Genomic DNA, 19,057 nt, shown 5'->3' on the forward strand with positions numbered 1-19,057 from the left:
TGACATCATTGAAATGGGGGTCATTCAGTTATCCAATCATGTAAGTTCTCAAGGTCACATGACCTTTTTGACTGTCAGTTCTTTCCCCCGATGCACACCAGCAGAGAGGGAGTCACAAAGTGCTGCTCAACTTCTGCTCAACTTCTTTAAATTAAAGTCTAAGAATCAGCATTTATCCATCAAGAATCAGTTTGATCTCAATCCTAGGTAAGTTAAGAATGAGATTTATTTTAATAACATTTCAAAAACAACAAAATAGCAGATCTAAAATCAAGCAATTTGTTGCAACATTAGTTAAATTTTTGCTGTTTGTCATACAAGGAAGTATATAGGGCGTAAGTGGTTGAACGTGTATATTTGCTGACAGTTAGTGCTTTTGCTGAAGTGACAGTCTTCCCTCACCAAATTTAACTCACAGAATTGACGTTGAGTCAACAAATCTCATCATGTCCATATACACTTTCGATGTGACAATTGTGAGTCACAAAGAACTGTACCAGGCATCATGCAAGTAATGGGAATACTTAGGGCTCTATTCAGAGCCAGATTTGAACAAACCACTAATTAGGGATTTCGGACTAGGCAAGAGGCGTTTCCCCGCAAAATTCGGTATTCTATGGCACCCCCCTCACCCGCCAAACACCTGAGCTACCCGTTACATTATGCATAGGTGTGGTTTGGGCGTTACAATGATAAAACCAATCACCGTGCCAGAAGCCATTGCCTTTAAGAGAAGACTGCGCTAGCCGTCATCCCGATCCAATATATGCTCTAGCCTATCTACCTGTCTGCACTGTTGCCTGGTCTGATTATTATAAGCCACATTGGGCTTGTTTTCCTTCTTTTTTTTTAATCCAAATACATTTTTATATTAATTTGTAGCCTATTGTGTTCACAATAAGCTTGTCATATTAGTCAGATCCGGAATAGTATATGAAAGCCATTTAAAATATGTATACTATTGGTACACACTGGCTGCTCCCAAATAATTAATTACATCATGTTGCGACAACGCTCCTACGTGGTACACAGACAAACAGTAGCACATGGGTATAATAAATTGGACAGTTTTAGGAAAGGTCTATACTATAGCCTATGTACTCACGTTGGCTGTTATCGTTCTATTTCCACCGTTCTAATGGATTCCAGGGGTGTGTAAACATCTCTGAAGTTGCTCCATAGTTTCCTCTGAAGTGACGCAGTTTTAAAGTTAACTTACATCCATATTGTCCCCGTTATCTTTCATCATCCACCTTTGTTCAGTAATCCCGAACAGAGCTAAACTTTAAGTTTACATCAATCAAAGCCTCTCAAACCCAGACACATTGCTGCGATGCGTATGTGCGTCGCATGTAACTTGCTTGGAGCTTAATGCAGTGGTTCTCAACCTGTGGGTCGAGACCACAATGGAGCACCCAACGCCTGGCGAGCTTGTAGATCTGCTATTTTCACAATATTTATCTGTGGAACCGAGTCAAACAAAATGGGGGGGTCCCCAGTTCAAATATGGTTATTTTGGGGGGTCATGAACGTAGCGTTTACGCGGGGAATATAATAATAATATAGGCTAATATATATAATATAGGCTATAATATAATATTGACCCGCACGTCCCGCAGCAGGGGTTTAATGAGACAGCAGCCAAAATGAAAATCAAGATCCGATCACCTTATAAAAAATGTAAGTGCTTAAGATTTTAGCCCAAACCCAACGGGACCCGACCCGGCCCGTCGGCACCGGCTGAGCCGGGTCTAAGTTTTTTTTACATCCAAATAAATTCACATATTAATTAATTTGTAGCGTAGGCTATTGTGTTCACAATAAGCAACTTGTCATATTAGTCAGATCCCCAAGAGTATATGAAAGCCATTTAAAATAGTTATATATTCCTACACAGCTGATGCCAAATAATTAATCAACAGGGCAGCGCAACGCTAAAGTAGCCTAGGTCAAATCAATCACTGTCTTGTCATGACGCAGCAGTAGAGAGCTCCCTTTAAACTTTAAACCATAACATGACATAAATAATGGATCTTCAGAACTTTCTTCATGTCTTTTTCACCTCAAAGAAATTGTTGGATTATTTCTTCAAATGAAAGCACAGGCAGCGGCCAGAAGGTAACATTGGGTGTGATTTCTCCATTGCAAAAATGATTACGGTTATTCTATGAAACATATATTTCATAGAATAACCATACTCATTTTTAAAATGGTTATGGGGAAGTGTATATATTTATATAGCCCTATTTGCTCCAAGCTGTTTTTTAAATAAAATATAGACTGTTAGGGTAGAATGACTCCTGTTCTTAACGAATTACCAAGATTTAATGAGAAATAAGGCTTCTTTAGAAAAATGACTGACGGGCTGACTGGGTCTAATTTGTCAATTATTAGTCGAGCCAGGCTGAAATATTTAGGGGATATGAAAGCTCTAGTTAGTAGTTTGAAGTGCTCATGTGGCCTTAGAGTTGCTTCTTTTTGTTTTCATAGACCTGCGGACTGCGTTGCTTATTTCTCTCCAAGGCTGGCAACACGGCTCATGGTCCAACGCACAAAGCCATTGTAGTGTCTGTGTGCACTTGACGGGTGATTTTATAAACCAGCGGGTGCTTCTAGAATCCACTATCCCCCGTCCCCAAGCCGTACCCATGTGTGTCTGTAGAATTGCAATGTGGGGGATATAGCAACAACACGCCCACAGGCACACCTCCACGCGCAAATAACGGCGTCGGCATAATGGTGACGGGTAGAGCAGGTGCTAGAATAACCTATTGGGGCGGCGCAGGTCCATTATCCCGATTTAACGGGGAATTTTTGGCCTGTGAATAGAGCCCTTAGTGCCCCCAACAGCAAAGCTGTATGTAAACGGTCTACTTTTCAGGAAGTTACAAAATTGTGTCTGTAAAATATTAACACTGCACAGCGTCACCAATATTTTACCTAAATGAAGCGCAAGTGAGTTACAAGGTTTTTGACCAGAGAATGTCGATAGGCCTACATTTTGTTCTTCCAGTGAGGATGAGGTTGTATCCATGAGGATGAGGTTGTATCCATGAGGATGAGTTTGTATCCATGAGGATGAGTTTGTATCCATTAGGATGAGGTTGTATCCATGAGGATGAGTTTGTATCCATGAGGATGAGGTTGTATCCATGAGGATGAGGTTGTATCCATGAGGATGAGGTTGTATCCATGAGGATGAGAGCGTGCTGAAAAACAAGTACTCATTTTTCAATCCGACTGGTTTTCCACAGCAAGATTCCTGTTGCTGTGTGGAAACGGCTTGCTTTACCTGCTATTTCACTAACTAAATGCTCTGCCAGATACAAAGTCTCACTGACGTGGATCAAGTTATATCACTTGATCACATTGGAAGTGTAAATAGTCTATTATGTTTGGCTGCACCACAATTATTAATAATTTCAACCACATCCTACAGACGATGGACAACTCTTATGATAAGGATTATGTAGACTAGTCTATCAAACACCACCTGATCTAGTATTAACACACACACACACACACACACACACACACACACACACACACACACACACACACACACACACACACACACACACACACACACACACACACACACACACACACACACACACACCCACGCAGGGCCGTGTTTAAGCACAGGCAATGTCCTGTCGGGGGGGGTGGGGGGGGCCCAAAAATGCACCAATGAAAATTAAATAACATAAGCCTAACCTATCCCTAAAACCGAAATAAAGTAAGTGAGGGGGGGGGGGGGGGGGACTGTCCGTTGCCTAGGATTCCGCATTCTGACATTAACACGGCCCTGCACACACGCAAACACGTACGCAAGCACTCACATGCTGGGGGGACTGTTGATCTGCCTGTCGACCTGTTGCACAATCTTTAGTGTGTGTGCGTGTGCGTGCGTGCGTGCGTGCGTGGGAGTGTGTGTGTGTAATGTAGTTTGTTTACATTGAGCTTTCTCAAAACAACATGTTTGTCATATATTCATTAGGTCAGGGAGAGACAGAGGCTATCCCAGCAACAGAATATGGATGATTCTCACTATAAAAATGAAATAACATTTATGTAGATCAACTAATTCAGCCTGTAGTGGAGTAGAAGTAAAAGTATTGGAAATTGGGAATACTCCACGAAAGTGAAAAAAAACCTCAAAATTGTACTTAATTACAGTACTTGAGTAAATGTACTTAGTTACTTTACACCACTGTATGCACCCAATCACAAAGGAGAAGTAAAAAAAGGCATATCATTTATATGTACCTGTCATTATGACATCTTTCTATATCAACAGCATTCACATGCACACACGCCCACACACACACACACACACACACACACACACACACACACACACACACACACACACACACACACACACACACATGCCCGCACACGCATGCCTGCACACTCTAAGTTAAACAGGAAGTCATGAGTGGTTGTGGCGTAGGCTAGCGCGTCCGGTTCGTCTCGGTTGTGTTTCTCAACAACCTGCAGCTCTTCTGCTCAACTGACACTTTAATAGGAAACCATGTTGACGAAATGACACCAAAACAATGTCCTTCTCTTTCCTTCAACACATGTCCATTTTAATTTGACATCTTTCTTATCTGCAGTGGTGTAAAGTAACTAAGGTATTTGAGGTATTTTTTACTTTACTGGAGTATTTCCAATATTGTACTTTTACTCCACTACAATTATATTAAAACTTGAGTTACTAGTTACTTTGAAGATGTTTTATATTATCACAAAACATACATTAACCACTTCAACCCTGTATACATTTCGGCCATTTGAAAATAGCAGATCTACAAGATACAGATTGTAGATCTGCTATTTTCAAAAGATATACATTTGAAAACTTGTGAAATGGGACATTTTGCATTAGAGATGCGCCGATACTGATACCGTATCGGTATCGGGTTCCGATATGACTTAATTCACGTATCGGATATCGAACATGACGTAACCGATCCACGTTCCGAAAAAAAGAAAAAAGTCTCTGGTTTATAAATATATAATATAATCACGCCCATAAGCCCATAATCAAACGTTTTAGCATATTATTATTATCCAATAAAACAATCCCACAATCTTATCCAGCAAACTTTTTTTCGTCGCCGCTTCTCTCACGGCTTCACAGCATGGGAAGCCTGTAGACTGAATACCAAAACGCTCGTCCAAAAACACAGTTGCCCCGGGGCAAATCCGGCGGTCTTCCTAAACGTAACCTCAGTAACCTATGCCTAACCTAACCTTATTCCTAAACGTAACCTTAGTAAAACGGTGCCAAAACCTAAACTTATTTATAACCTTATCCTCAGTAAAACAAATACAAGAACCGCTGGTCCGCGAAAAAACTATGGGGCCATGACTTTTGGGGCGAGTCTTCCGTTTAACTATAAACGCGCAGTGGCCCCGCTGAAGAAAGTGTTTTCGTTTGGTGGAGCCGGCACAAACAAAGAAAACATGTCCTTAATTGGGAGCTATTTTACAATTGAGACGCCAAAAAGCAGCACAGCTAAGTGCAATGTATGTGAAGCCAATGTTCCGAGGGGTGGACAAAGTGTTTCATCGTGTATTCTGCTGTTCCAGTATAGGCTTTGTATCATATACAGCGAGCTGTTCCACCTTGTCTGAACGTCTTGCTGAAGACGTTGTGTCCTGCCCTAGCTCTGTTTGAATGTCTTCAAAGCGGGACTGACTGTGCAACTTGAGAATGTTTGAAATTAGTCACTATTCTCCTTGCGTTAGCGAGGGCATCATGTACACTGCGCTGGGAGAGAATCCCCTCGTGAACAACAAGCTGCAGTGTGTGTGCCAAGCAGCCCAAACTATCAACCGGATCGCCTTTTTCATGTTATTTGAGTTGTCTCTAGCCAGTCTTTAGCCAGCGTGATCTTCCAGTTATCCAGCATCTCCTTCATTGTGGTTTTAATCAAATCGCTGGTGTGTGAGCCCCTGCACTCTTTCACCTGCAGCACCGCGCTGTTAAAAGCATAATTCTCCACACTCACCCAATGTACAGTGAGACTGATTAGCGACATTGGGCTAACGTCAGAGGACCAGATGTCAGTAGTGAAACTACACAATGAGAGACGTGGTCTCTCCTTGTTTACAGGGTTGCTGCTGCATTAAAACAGACCTACAATATTGTATTTATTTTGTGTTTAATACAATTTTAAGAAGCAGCTATGCACATTTTAATTTATTATTTGTAGGTATTTTATTTTGGTGATAGATCATAGTCTATTTGATTTTCTACTGTTATTACACTTTAAAATAGTCTGTAAAAAAAATAAGGAGTTGCCACTTCTTTTGTTTTTGCCAGTTAAGTATTTGCAGTTTGCACTGCCAGGCACTTGTTTATTTGTTAAAACAAGCCACTTGTTGCCACTTTTTTTGTATTTGCACAGTAAGGCATTGTTATTTGACGTATTTCAAAGAGTTGCCATTGCATTTTGCAATCAGTTGCACTGACTGCTCTCTGTTATTTGAGCTGAAGCCTATCCTACAATTAATAAATGGCTTTAATTGAAAGGTAATGCATTTTTTTTTACTTAAAGTTTTTGCTATGTAGCCTACTGTAAGTATCGGATATCGGGAAAGTATCGGAAAATATCCAAATGAATATATCGGATCGGATCGAAATTGAAAAAACCTGTATCGGTGCATCTCTATTTTGCATAACTGATACTGACTCACAGCAGAATGGCAGAGCCGCTCATCTCCTCCCCTCCCCTCTCCTCTCCTCTCCTCTCCTCTCTGTGTTTCTGCTCTGGTTTCAGTCAGACTGACAGACAAACTACTGCAGAGACAAAAAGATAAAGCCTCCTGCTTGCTTCTGTACCGTAAAATGTAAACATATTCATTCTGTCCATGTTGTGTATAAAAGAGAAGGGCCTTATTTTAGCCGGTGCCTTAGCCATTGTCCCTAAACTTCCTTGCCATTTTTTACTATTTAAAAAAAATGTTCTAACATTTCAAATAGCCAATCTACAAGCTCACAACGTGTCGATGTAGATCGGCTAGTTGAACTAAATTTTAAATTAAAATGTTTTTAAAAATAGTAAAAAGAAAAGAATGGCATATAAGTTTATGGATAATGGGTAAGGCACTGGCTAAAATAGGGCCCTTAGTGCACTTTACTTCTCAGTTTACACGTTTATTTCACAGCTTAGCTGGAGGCAAAAACAATGATTTTTTAACCCTGTATGGGGACTTCAAAGTATTTCTATGGGGGGTTATGGCCAATCACAGACACAGGGAGGGTTCTAGTAGCAGCATGAGGCTCTGTGATTGGTTGGGAGGCTGGTGTATGCTTGTTGTGGAACTTGAGGAGGAAGTACATGTGTGTTTGTTTATGTTATATGTTAGTGTGTATGTTATGCCGGCCCGGTAACTTGTTGTGAGATGTTTTTTATGGGCATGTTATTAAGTTTCAGTTGATAATAAAGCTCTGCCTCTGGTTCATGGAAACGTTTTAATATTGCATTTGAAGAGGCTAGACAGGTGATCATCAAAAATGATTGGGTTTCTATAAAGCACACTTCAAGTAAGGTTAAATATTTGTATCTGTTTGTTTTAGGTATAAATGATATGTCCGAAATAAAGACAGACCCACATGCTGTAACAATGTAAAACCATTATTGTGCATCATGTTGTGTGCAGTTACATTTACCAAATCATTTAAGGTAGCCAAAAGCCTATGTGGTTGTTGTTGTTGATGACAGTAGCCTAATCATCCTGCTACACTTAACTGTATTGTAGTCAGGCCTGAATCATTCTGCACTTAAAGGTAGGATAAGTGATATATTTTTTTTTGTTTTTGTTAAAAGGTTAAAGTACTATGTTCTGATAGTAATCATTGCTACAGAGCGTTTGTTCGGTCACAGGGGTCTCTCCAGCTCTTTAGTAAACAATATAGTACATTGCATTTTCTGTTTAATACAAGTTGCTCTTTGTTGGACAGCAAGGGGCGTGTGTGTGTGTGTGTGTGTGTGTGTGTGTGTGTGTGTGTGTGTGTGTGTGTGTGTGTGTGTGTGTGTGTGTGTGTGTGTGTGTGTGTGTGTGTGTGTGTGTGTGTGTGTGTGTGTGTGTGTGTGTGTGTGTGTGTGTGTGTGTGTGTGTGTGTGTGTGTGTGTGTGTGTGTGTGTCAGACTGAACTTCATATTCATGCAGCTTCTTGTACATTTAATTATGGATTCACATCATTGTAAGTTGTGACATAATGTAGAATAAGAAATGAGTGTCCAGTTACACTTTGTGGTTCGTGTCTAAATGACAATATTTGCTCATGTCTTTACAGTTGTGGTGACTGACGTGCTGTACCATCACCAGATGGAATCAACCCTGGCAAAGGTTTGTCTGACACTGTTCAACAGTAATATATTATAAACACTGTTCAACAGTAATATATTATAAACACTGTTCAACAGTAATATATTATAAACACTGTTCAACAGTAATATATTATAAACACTGTTCATCAGTAATATATTATAAACACTGTTCAACAGTAATATATTATAAACACTGTTCAACAGTAATATATTATAAACACTGTTCAACAGTAATATATTATAAACACTGTTCAACAGTAATATATTATAAACACTGTTCAACAGTAATATATTATAAACACTGTTCAACAGTAATATATTATAAACACTGTTCATCAGTAATATATTATAAACACTGTTCAACAGTAATATATTATAAACACTGTTCAACAGTAATATATTATAAACACTGTTCATCAGTAATATATTATTAACCCTTCCGTTTCTGCTTTTATTACATTTAGTTTATGACATCATTAGCCGTTATTACATAATGAGATGCTACAAGCACCTAATCCGGTACTGATTATAAATGAGAGAAAGTCAGCATTCTGAGATATAAAGTAGTAATTGTGAGAAACTCAGTGTCAGAAAAGGCAGTTTAAAAGTATCTGTAAATGGTGTAGTGGATAAAATTCATATAACAGTCATTGTGGTATTGATTAATTGAATGTATTAGTAGATGCAACAATCATCACCTGTTCTTCCTTGTTAAACTCCTCTCCCTGACAAATTCCTTTCCAAACAGTCGACTCATGCAAACCTATTTCAAACATACTGACTCTGGGTGAGTCAGTTATAGAATAAAGCCCATGTAAGGAGTGACCATCTGTTGTTATACCTCTGTGTACCATCCTGCCAGTATAAATATGTGTAAGACATTGGTGTGGGGGAGGGATGGGGGAAGCCCTGGAGGGAGACACTAGTCTCTCTCTGCTGTGATGAGATCTACAATAAAGTATGGAGTTTGGTTCCTGACAACTGAGTCCTGCATCTTCCTGATCTGTTTAACTTACATAAAGTAACATGTAAAAGCTGCCATTACAATGGTTTAATGAATGACTATCCAGCCGGCCCTGTGTACAGTATATGAGGATGTATCTGCAGTCAGATATACCTAACGGGTCCATTTGGTTCCATTTGTACACTCTTAGATGTGTCTCTGTCTGTAAACCAGTGCATGGAGAAAAGAGTGAGCAGTGGTCATCATCAGTAGTGGAAGAAGTACTCAGATTATATTACTTAAGTCAAAGTAACAAAACCACAATGTAGAAATGTAGAAATTCTCTGTTATAAGTAAAATGTGTTCAAAATGTTACTTGAGTAGAAGTAGAAAAGTATTGGCATCAAAATGTACTTAAAGGGATACTTCACTTTCGGGCCGGGGACACATTTAAAAAATATATTAAAAATAAATGAAAAAAGTTATGGAAAATTCATGGCCCCCTCACACATTAGTCGGACACTGCGTGTCGTGAGGGGGCCATGAATTTTCCATAACTTTTTTTCATTTATTTTTAATATTTTTTTTAAATGTGTCCCCGGCCCGAAAGTGAAGTATCCCTTTAAAGTACCAAAAGTAAAAACACTAAACTGTTTGAAAATAGCAGATCTACAAGCTCACAACCCGTCACGATGCAACGCGTTGTGAGCTTGTAGATCGGCTATTTTCAAATATCCTATGTATGAAATAAGGCTAAAGTGGTTAATGTATGTTTTATGATATAATAATGTATATCTGCAAAGTAAAGTTTTCAAATAATTGTAGTGGAGTAAAAGTGCAATATTTGCCTCTGAGCTGTAGTGGAGTAGAAGTAAAAGTTTTGAAAATTGGAAATACTCCAGTAAAGTAAAAACAAATTACCTCAAAACTGTACTTAAGTATACAGTACTTGAGTATAGACAAGCTACGTTGAATAGTTATATGGAAGTCTGAGATCCACACGCTGTAATAAGATAATATAAACATTATGTCCACCATGTGTGAAAGTAATGAAATAAAATAGATACAGGATAAATGTATATAGAGGAATTATAATGTATATAACTCTACTTCAGTATCAACAATGAGGTGTTGTGATGTCATCAGTTGTACATGTGTGTACTAGAATGTGTACTTTGATCCACAACACATGAATGATGGACACTTTCCTCTTGATTGACAGGAATCACTTGTCAGTGCATGTTGACACTGGAGGAGTGAAGTTTACAGTCTGGACTCATTTCTTCAACACTTTAATAAGGTAAACACTCTGAGTGACACAAAGCTTTCTAATCTGTCAACATATCATTACTAATGTCATTAAATGAAGTTACAGAAGTGTTTTTATAGGTAAACACGTCAGATTATAGTAAATGATGGATGTACAGTTTACTGTACTGTACAGTCATCCAGTTATGAACTATTCTCTCTGCTAGTGTGTCAAACTGTACCGGAGCATCAGACTCACCATCACTTTGTCTCCACAACATTAGACTAATGAAATGAAATAAAATAAACTATAACAGCTCTCAATCCAGCGACTGACAGGAATGTTGATATTGCCAATTTGTACAGCTATAGTTTTTCTGGACCAAAAATTTGGAAGGTCAAAATGTCCACTAATAGATCAGAATGGATGGATTCCTATAAAACCTACTGAACACATTCCTGTTCTCTGGATGATGAATACTAACCATCACCTTGTCTCTGGTGCCACCTTCAGGCCAAAGTGTCAACTTTACACAAGATATCTGATAATCTAATACATCTGCCTGGAATGAGTGTTTAAAGTATTTTCTTCATTACTGATTCATGCTTTCTTTACAAATATTGTTATTTCTTGGTGAGTCTATTAATGTAGAGTGTTGTATTTGTATTGTCCCTCATTGTACTCTGAGTTTAAATAAAGGTAATGATGATACTGTAGGTGGTTTACATTAATATCATGTTAATTTAGGGTGTTTGCAGTTGGCTACAATGAGTGGGATTCAGACCAGCAGCTCATCAGCAGGTAAAACATTATGATAGAATTATGAAGCAAGTGATTAATTTAATGTCAAGTAGGACTATTTTCATAGAAGCATTTTTGATTCAATGATGGAGATGTGTGTGTGTGTGTGTGTGTGTGTGTGTGTGTGTGTGTGTGTGTGTGTGTGTGTGTGTGTGTGTGTGTGTGTGTGTGTGTGTGTGTGTGTGTGTGTGTGTGTGTGTGTGTGTGTGTGTGTGTGTGTGTGTGTGTGTGTGTGTGTGTGTGTGTGTGTGGCAATAATAATAGTATTTGTATTATTTGACTGTTTCCATCCAGGGAAGAACAGTGACCCCTCAGACCTGAGAATTGTTCTGATCGGGGGAAGACATGGAGTTGAACCCAGTGGAAAGAGTTCAGTAGGAAACATCATCCTGGGCAGAGATGTTTTTAAAGCAAACAGATTAACATCTAAGAGTGTCATGAGACAAGAGGAAGTGTCAGGCAGACAGATCACTGTGGTAGATACTCCAGGATGGAGGTCTTATAATCCCCTAGCTCTGACCCCAAAACTGACTCAGTTAGAAATCCAACAGAGTGTGAATCTGTGTCCTCTAGGACCCCATGCCTTTGTCCTAGTGATCAGATTGGACAACCCAAAAGTAGGAACAGTGATGTCAGCAGAGGAGCATGTGAGATTTCTCCTCAGTGACAGAGTGTGGAAACACACTATTGTGGTGTTCACTGTAGCTGATAAAAACAACATGAACACTGATCTCATTAGATCTAGCCCTGAGATAAGACCTCTTATTGAGAAATGTGAAGGTCGCTTCCATGTTCTTAACATTAGTGACAGAGGAGATAGAAGTCAGGTCACAGAGCTGCTGGAGAAGATAGATCACATGGTGACTAGTAATGGTTGTCACTATGAGACAGAAGAACACGTCTCAGAGAAACAAACAACTGGACTTCCAAAACACATTGGTAGGTTTTGTTTACTTTGTTTAAGTGACAATTTGCTCATTTTTAACCTAAATGGCATTTTTCTGATGTGAGGAGATTGTATTGACAAAGAAAAAAATTGTGTTCATGTTATTGTTTAAGCCAGTGGTTTTCAACCAGTGGTCCGGGGACCACCAGTGGTCCAGTGGGGGGGTTACCAGGGGGGTCCCCAGCAAAATGAGTTAACATAGCATCACAATCATTTTAACCACTTAGCTTTGGCTATTAAAAAATAGCAGATCTACGAGCTCATATCGCGGCACCGAGTTCCGCGCTATGAGCTTGTAGATCTGCTATTTTTGAAAAATCTTGAAAATGTGTGCATGTCTTTGAATATGTACATTTTTTAAAACGAACATTTTTAACTCAAATCTTTGTCTCTGGGGGTCCGCGGTCAGATGGGGGTCCGCGGCCAAGTGTATATCAAAGGGTTTGTGCCGTGCTGCAAGCTTTTAAATCTGCTATTTTTCAACATTTTTGAAAAATCTTGAACGTGTTTGACACATTCTTTAACACAAATCTTCTCTCCTGGGGGTCCCTGGCACAAAACAAATTCAGATGGGGGTCCGCAGCCAAATACATATCATTAGGGGTCCTTGACATGAAAAAGTTTGAGAACTGCTGGTTTAGAAGGTATTTGTAGAATCGGCCTCAGGTCTTAATGAGTTAAACATGCTAACCCGGGTGTCTCTATAAAAAAAGGATTATAATCCCCAAAATAGTGAAAATAGCTGATCTATAAGCTATAGATCTGCTATTTTCACTATTTGTCTTATGATGATGAAGTATATAGAGCTTAACCACGTGAAGCCTAGCATCCCTATTCTGGGGAAATGTGTCACGTTGCACCGTGTTGTGAGGTTGTAGATCTTCTATTTTGTGCTAATATATTTAGTATAGAGTGAAAACAGGTTGAGGCCTAGTACAGTCCCCTGGGGGACTCCACTCAACTAAGTATAGTGTTGAAGTGGTTTAGTGGTTGAGGAACAAAGATACAATGTTTTAAACATAATCGTTGCTGTATGTCCAAAACACTTCCTTTTTTATTATTATTTTTAAAACATTTGAATAGAGTGAAAATAGCAGATCTACAACCTCACAACACGGTGCAACGCGACACGTTGTGAGCTTGTAGATCTGCTATTTTCACTATAATGGGGAATTTTTTTAACTTTTTTTAACTCATTGCCTGCCATGGACGAATTAATTCGTCAAATTCTGCTATGGCCCAGCCTGCCAAGGACGAGTTTGGACGAGTTTTGAAAAAATATATAATAATTCACACAGAACCAGAGATAATGCCATCCAAAGATGTGCTGCTCCATTCACTCCCTGGTTAACTTATTGCTTAAAAATCTCGGCTTCTGTGTATTTTTTTTTTACACTATATATTTTTGGCAAAACATGCTATTTTCAACTTGCCACAACTATGGAACTGATTACCGCTATAGGATATTTTTTTCCCCTCCATTCTACGAGACCCCTGTGTGTGTAATGAGGGGATCACCGTGCGGATAGCATTCACACAAAATATTCCATGATTTTTCAAAGGTTGATAAAATCGCTCGTTTTCGCTGGCAGTAACGTAACACTATTACACTATTACGCTATTAGTTAAAGAGTAGGGACACTCGGGTTAGCATGTTTAAACAATAACATTTCACCTGCAAATAAAATTGTAGATCTGCTATTTTCACTGTTGTGTGACACACTTGTATGGTGAAGTAGGGCGTTAATTTACAGTAACAATATATTGTGTTACAGTATATGACAAATAGGGAAAACAGCAGATCTACAAGCTCACAATGTGTCACGTTGGGAATCAATATGAGCTTGGGGATCGGCTATTTTTGCTATTTAAAACAAACCTTGACAATGTTGTTAAACAAAGTGAAAGTAAACATTGTTTTCTCTGACAGGACTGACTGACCTCAGGATTGTGTTGTTGGGAGAGCAGTTCTCTGGGAAGAGTTCAGCAGGAAACACCATTCTGACAGGAAGTGGTTTTAAAGCTGATCAGAGGTCAGTGCAGTGTGAGGTGAGACAGGGTAAAGTAGCAGGGAGACAGGTGACAGTGGTGGACTCACTGGCTGGTTCTACAACAGTCCACTACAGGACACCTCAGAGATGGACAAACTGGAGATCCAGAACAGTGTGTGTCTCTGTCGTCCTGGACCGCATGCTGCTCTTCTGACGGTTCCTCTTGATGGAGCATTCACCAAAGCACAGAGAGTAGCAGCAGAGGAACACATGACACTTCTGTCACAGAGTCTCTGGAGTCACTCTATGGTACTGTTCACCCATGGAGACAGTCTGGGAGACATGAGCATTGAGCAGCACATTGAGGCTGAAGGAGAAGACCTCCGCTGGCTTGTTGACAAATGTGGGAACAGGTATCATGTCTTCAACAATGAGGAGACAGATGTCACTCAGGTCACACAGCTGCTGCAGAAGATAGATGAGATGATGTCAGGAAACGGAGGTGGACACTGTGAAGCTGATGTAGATGTTTGTGAGAAGATGTCAGAGAGGAAGAGGAACATAGAGGAACATGTCCAGACACTGACCAGGAAACTGACCACTCTGAAAGCTATCTCTAAAGGTGATCGATCTGTTTGTCTGTCTGTCTGTCTGTCTGTCTGTCTGTCTGGTGGTAAATTATTATTACCAATAATATGAATAATACATCACTTGTGGTGGTTGTGATGATGATGATGATGAAGGACATGATTTATATAGCCCTGTAATATTTTTGCTGTCGGGTAGAAACCTTGTATCTCCATGTTTCACATTTCTATGTTTTTCTTTTGTAAATTAATGAAATGAACACAAAAGTGTGAAATAGCCGATCTACAAGCTCACAACGCGTCTCAATACGACGTATTGTGAGCTTGTAGATCGGCTATTTTCACAATTTTAAAATGTGTAACAATTATCTTTTTTTTAAGTTATTTTAAAAAGTACAGTAAAGTGCAAAAAGGGGCAATAAATAAAAAAAACTAAAATTCTAACTTCATGTAGATTAGAGGAACTGAGAGAAGAAGCATCATAACTGAACACCAGTAAAGCAGCTGCTCATTATTATTTATGTAACTTTTTGTCAATTATTATAGATTTTCAGTTTGGATTCTCAATGTTAATTAACTCATTCACTGCCAGGCTTATTTCAAGCTTGTTGCTCCATATGCCAACGGCATTATGGATCAAACGGAGAAAAAAAATTCTCCGTTTACATTTTAACATTGAAGTGGATGGAGAATTAACTTTTTGAAAATCGTTTTCTCCTAGTTCCTTTGAGATTAAAAAGCAAAAAAAAAAATTTTTAGGTGACGTCAAAAGACGTCATTGGCACTAATGGCGCACTGAAAACGGCCGTCAAAAGACGTCATTGGCACTATATGAGTTAATTCATATAACTCAATCTCTGAATCCAATCCTAAATATTTACATCAGTGTTAAGCAGCACAACGTGTCACAACATGACGCATTGTGAGCTTGAAAATCAGCTATTTTTGAACAAAGTAACTAGTAACTAAAGCTGTAAAATAATTGTAATGGAGTAAAAGTACAATATTTGCCTCTGAGATGTAATGGAGTAGAAGTAAAAGTGTTGGAAATTGGAAATACTCAGGTAAAGTAAAAATAATTCAAAACTGTACTTCCTGTAAGTACAGCACTTGAGTAAATGTACTTAGTTACTTTACACCAGTGGTTCTCAAAGTGGGGTCCGGGGACCTCCAGGGGGTCCCACTAAGCAATGTTCCATAAGTTATACGTTAGCTTGTCAAAAATAGCAGATATACAAGCTCACAGCGCGTCACTTCACGCTGTGAGCTTGTACATCTGCTATTTTTTTACATTTTAGAAAAGATTTGAATAATTTAGATTTTTTTTAACACAAATCTTCTCTTCTGGGGGTCCCTGGGGGTCCCTGGCACAAAACATTCTCAGATGGGGGTCTGTGGCCAAATATATACATGTGGGGATCCTTGGAACCAAAACGTTTGAGAACCACTGCTTTACACCAGTGTGTGTGTGTGTGTGTGTGTGTGTGTGTGTGTGTGTGTGTGTGTGTGTGTGTGTGTGTGTGTGTGTGTGTGTGTGTGTGTGTGTGTGTGTGTGTGTGTGTGTGTGTGTGTGTGTGTGTGTGTGTGTGTGTGTGTGTGTGTGTGTGTGTGTGTCAGGAGAACATCAGAGTCTATCAGATGTGAGATTGATGCTGGTTGGTGGAGAGCAGGAGGAGAGGAGCAGAGCTGGAAATCTCATTCTGCAGCGCAGTGTGTTTACACAAACTCCATACAAGGTGAGTAATATGATATGAATGTTATAATGAAAGAAGTGAAGAGATCAAATATAAATGTTTTCTGATGTTAATGTGAAAGTATCTGCCGTCATGAATGTTTAACCACTTCCACCCTGGTGTCTTAACCCTTTAAGACTGGGAAAGTATCATCTATGTTACTTTAGATTTCTTTGGCCATTAAACAATAGCAGATCTAAAAGCTCGTAGCGCGGCACCGAGTGCCGCGTTACGAGCTTGTAGATCAGTTTTTTTTTTTTTTATCGCGGAAATTTTAGCAAATCTTTATATATATATATATATATATATTTTTTTTTTAAAGCGAACATTTGTAACTCAAATCTTTGCTGCTGGGGGGTCCCTGGAACAACATATTTTGAGATGGGGGTCCGCGGCCAAATACATACAATTTTGGGGGTGCTTGACATGATTATAGCAACATAAGTTTTTTCAAAAAACTGTTAGGATTTAGAAGACCTTTGTAGAATCCCCCAGAAACAAAGATTTGAGTTACAAATGTTTGCTTTAAAAATATATAGTCAAAGATTTGCACACATCTTCACAAAAAATAAAAAGCAGATCGTAGCGCGTCACCGAGTGCTGCGCTATGAGCTTGTATATAAAAATGACACGGGTGCGTTCCCAGTCTTAATGGGTTAATCATTTTTCATACCCCCCCCCCCCCATTTATTCTTGCATTGTTTGAAAATAGCAGATCTACAAGCTCACAACCTGTCTCATAGCAACATGTTTTGAGCTTGTAGATCTGCTAAAGCTATAGCCAAAGTATAAAATAGGGCTTAAAGGTATAGTTCACCCCCAAAATGAGTTTTCTATGGATTAGTCACTCCATGGAGACTTGAATTCATGGATATTGTGTTGTTTTTGTGTCATTACTAAGACAATAATTTGATGACTGGCAGTGGTTCCGATAGGAGACACAAAGAGTCTCATTTGTGTCTCCTACCAGAACCACTGCCTACCGGTCTGCTGGTCATCAAATTATTGTTTTAGGAATGAGACAAAAACTAAAACATATCCATGAATTCAAGTCTCCATGGGGCGACTAATCTACAGAAAGAAAGTACTTTTTTTGGGTGAACTATCCCTTTAAGACCAAGAACAGTATTGTCATAATAATATAGTCACTGTACCAAACTAAAATGAAAGTACTCATTATGCAGAATGGTCCATTTACAATCATATTATTGGATTGTAATTAGTAATATATTAATGTATTCATCACTTTAAGGTTATAATTAGTATATATTAATGTAGTCATCACTTTAATGTTATAATTAGTAATGTATTAATGTATTCATCACTTTAATGTTATAATTAGTAATATATTGATGTATTCATCACTTTAATGTTATAATTATTCATGTATTAATGCATTCATCACTTTAATGTTATAATTAGTAATGTATTCATCACTTTAATGTTATAATTGGTAATATATTAATATATGCATCACTTTAATGTTATAATTAATAATGTATTAATTCATCATTTTAATGTTACAGCTGGTAGGTGGGGCTGATTTTATTTTCTTGTGCTGCTGGATAGATTAACCTATAAAATTATATCATAATTGATCAGTTAATGTATGTGTGTTATTAATCACCTAAACTTACAAAGTAACTAGTGATTAATACAGTCAAATAATTGTAGTGGAGTAAGAAGTGCAATATTTGCCCTGAGATGTAGTGGAGTAGAAAAAGTATTGGAAAAACTATTACTTTTCTACAGTTTCTATTGTTCCTGTGGCACTGATAGTCAAAGTGAAGGAGAATAATACATTCAGTGAATTAATCTCTGACAAAGATGAGAGGGGAGTCTTCATTGAGGACATAATAGAATGAAGGTTTTGCATTTTATGACTAACGTACAGTAAACTTCATATTCCAGGGGTTTCAAACCCAGACTAAACTGACACAATGTGTCAGACAACAGAGTCTAGTTGATGACAGAAATGTGAGTGTGGTGATCTGTCCAGACTGGTCGACTACACCTCCATCACAGAAGACCAAAGACGTCCTTCTACACGGTGTGACTCTGTGTTCTCCTGGACCCCATGCTGTCCTGGTGACTGTTGATGTCAGGTCCAGTTTCTCTGAAGCTGACAGGAGATCAGTGGAGGAACACATGGAGCTGCTGGGGGACAGAGTCTGGAGACACACTCTGGTTCTGTTCATGAGGGGATGGTGGCTGGGAGGGAGACGTGTTGAGGAGTACATAGAGTCTGAAGGAGAACCTCTGAGGTGGATCCTGGAGAAATGTGCCTACAGGTACCATGTTATACATGGTGCCAAGTGGGACATTTCTGAAGTGACAGAGCTGATGGAGAAAACAGAAGACATGGTGACGAGGAACAGAGGTCACTTTGAACCTTCACTCTCAAGAGAAGACAGCTCTGTCAGAGACACAGGACACTTCAAGGTGGGACATGACACAAG

At 38.9% G+C, this 19,057-nt stretch overlaps 2 protein-coding genes across 2 annotated transcripts in view; both read left to right on the forward strand.

Moving 5' to 3' along the window:
• LOC308105203 (uncharacterized protein) overlaps positions 1-19,057 on the forward strand; it is a gene marked incomplete at its 3' end in the record, with an annotated part of 438,556 nt that overhangs the window by 336,092 nt on the left and 83,407 nt on the right. The window lies entirely within an intron of this gene.
• LOC308104380 (GTPase IMAP family member 8-like) lies at positions 98-14,492 on the forward strand (the record flags this gene model as incomplete). Its single annotated transcript, XM_080454791.1, has 6 exons — positions 98-207; positions 8,315-8,367; positions 10,514-10,591; positions 11,288-11,341; positions 11,636-12,280; positions 14,218-14,492. Exons 4-6 carry the CDS (start codon positions 11,308-11,310, stop codon positions 14,490-14,492), a joined length of 954 nt encoding a protein of 317 aa, XP_080310917.1. The 5' UTR covers positions 98-207; positions 8,315-8,367; positions 10,514-10,591; positions 11,288-11,307.

Source organism: Gymnoscopelus braueri, assembly GCF_963280865.1.
Source record: "Gymnoscopelus braueri genome assembly, chromosome: 17".
In the NCBI taxonomy this organism is placed as follows: domain Eukaryota; kingdom Metazoa; phylum Chordata; class Actinopteri; order Myctophiformes; family Myctophidae; genus Gymnoscopelus; species Gymnoscopelus braueri.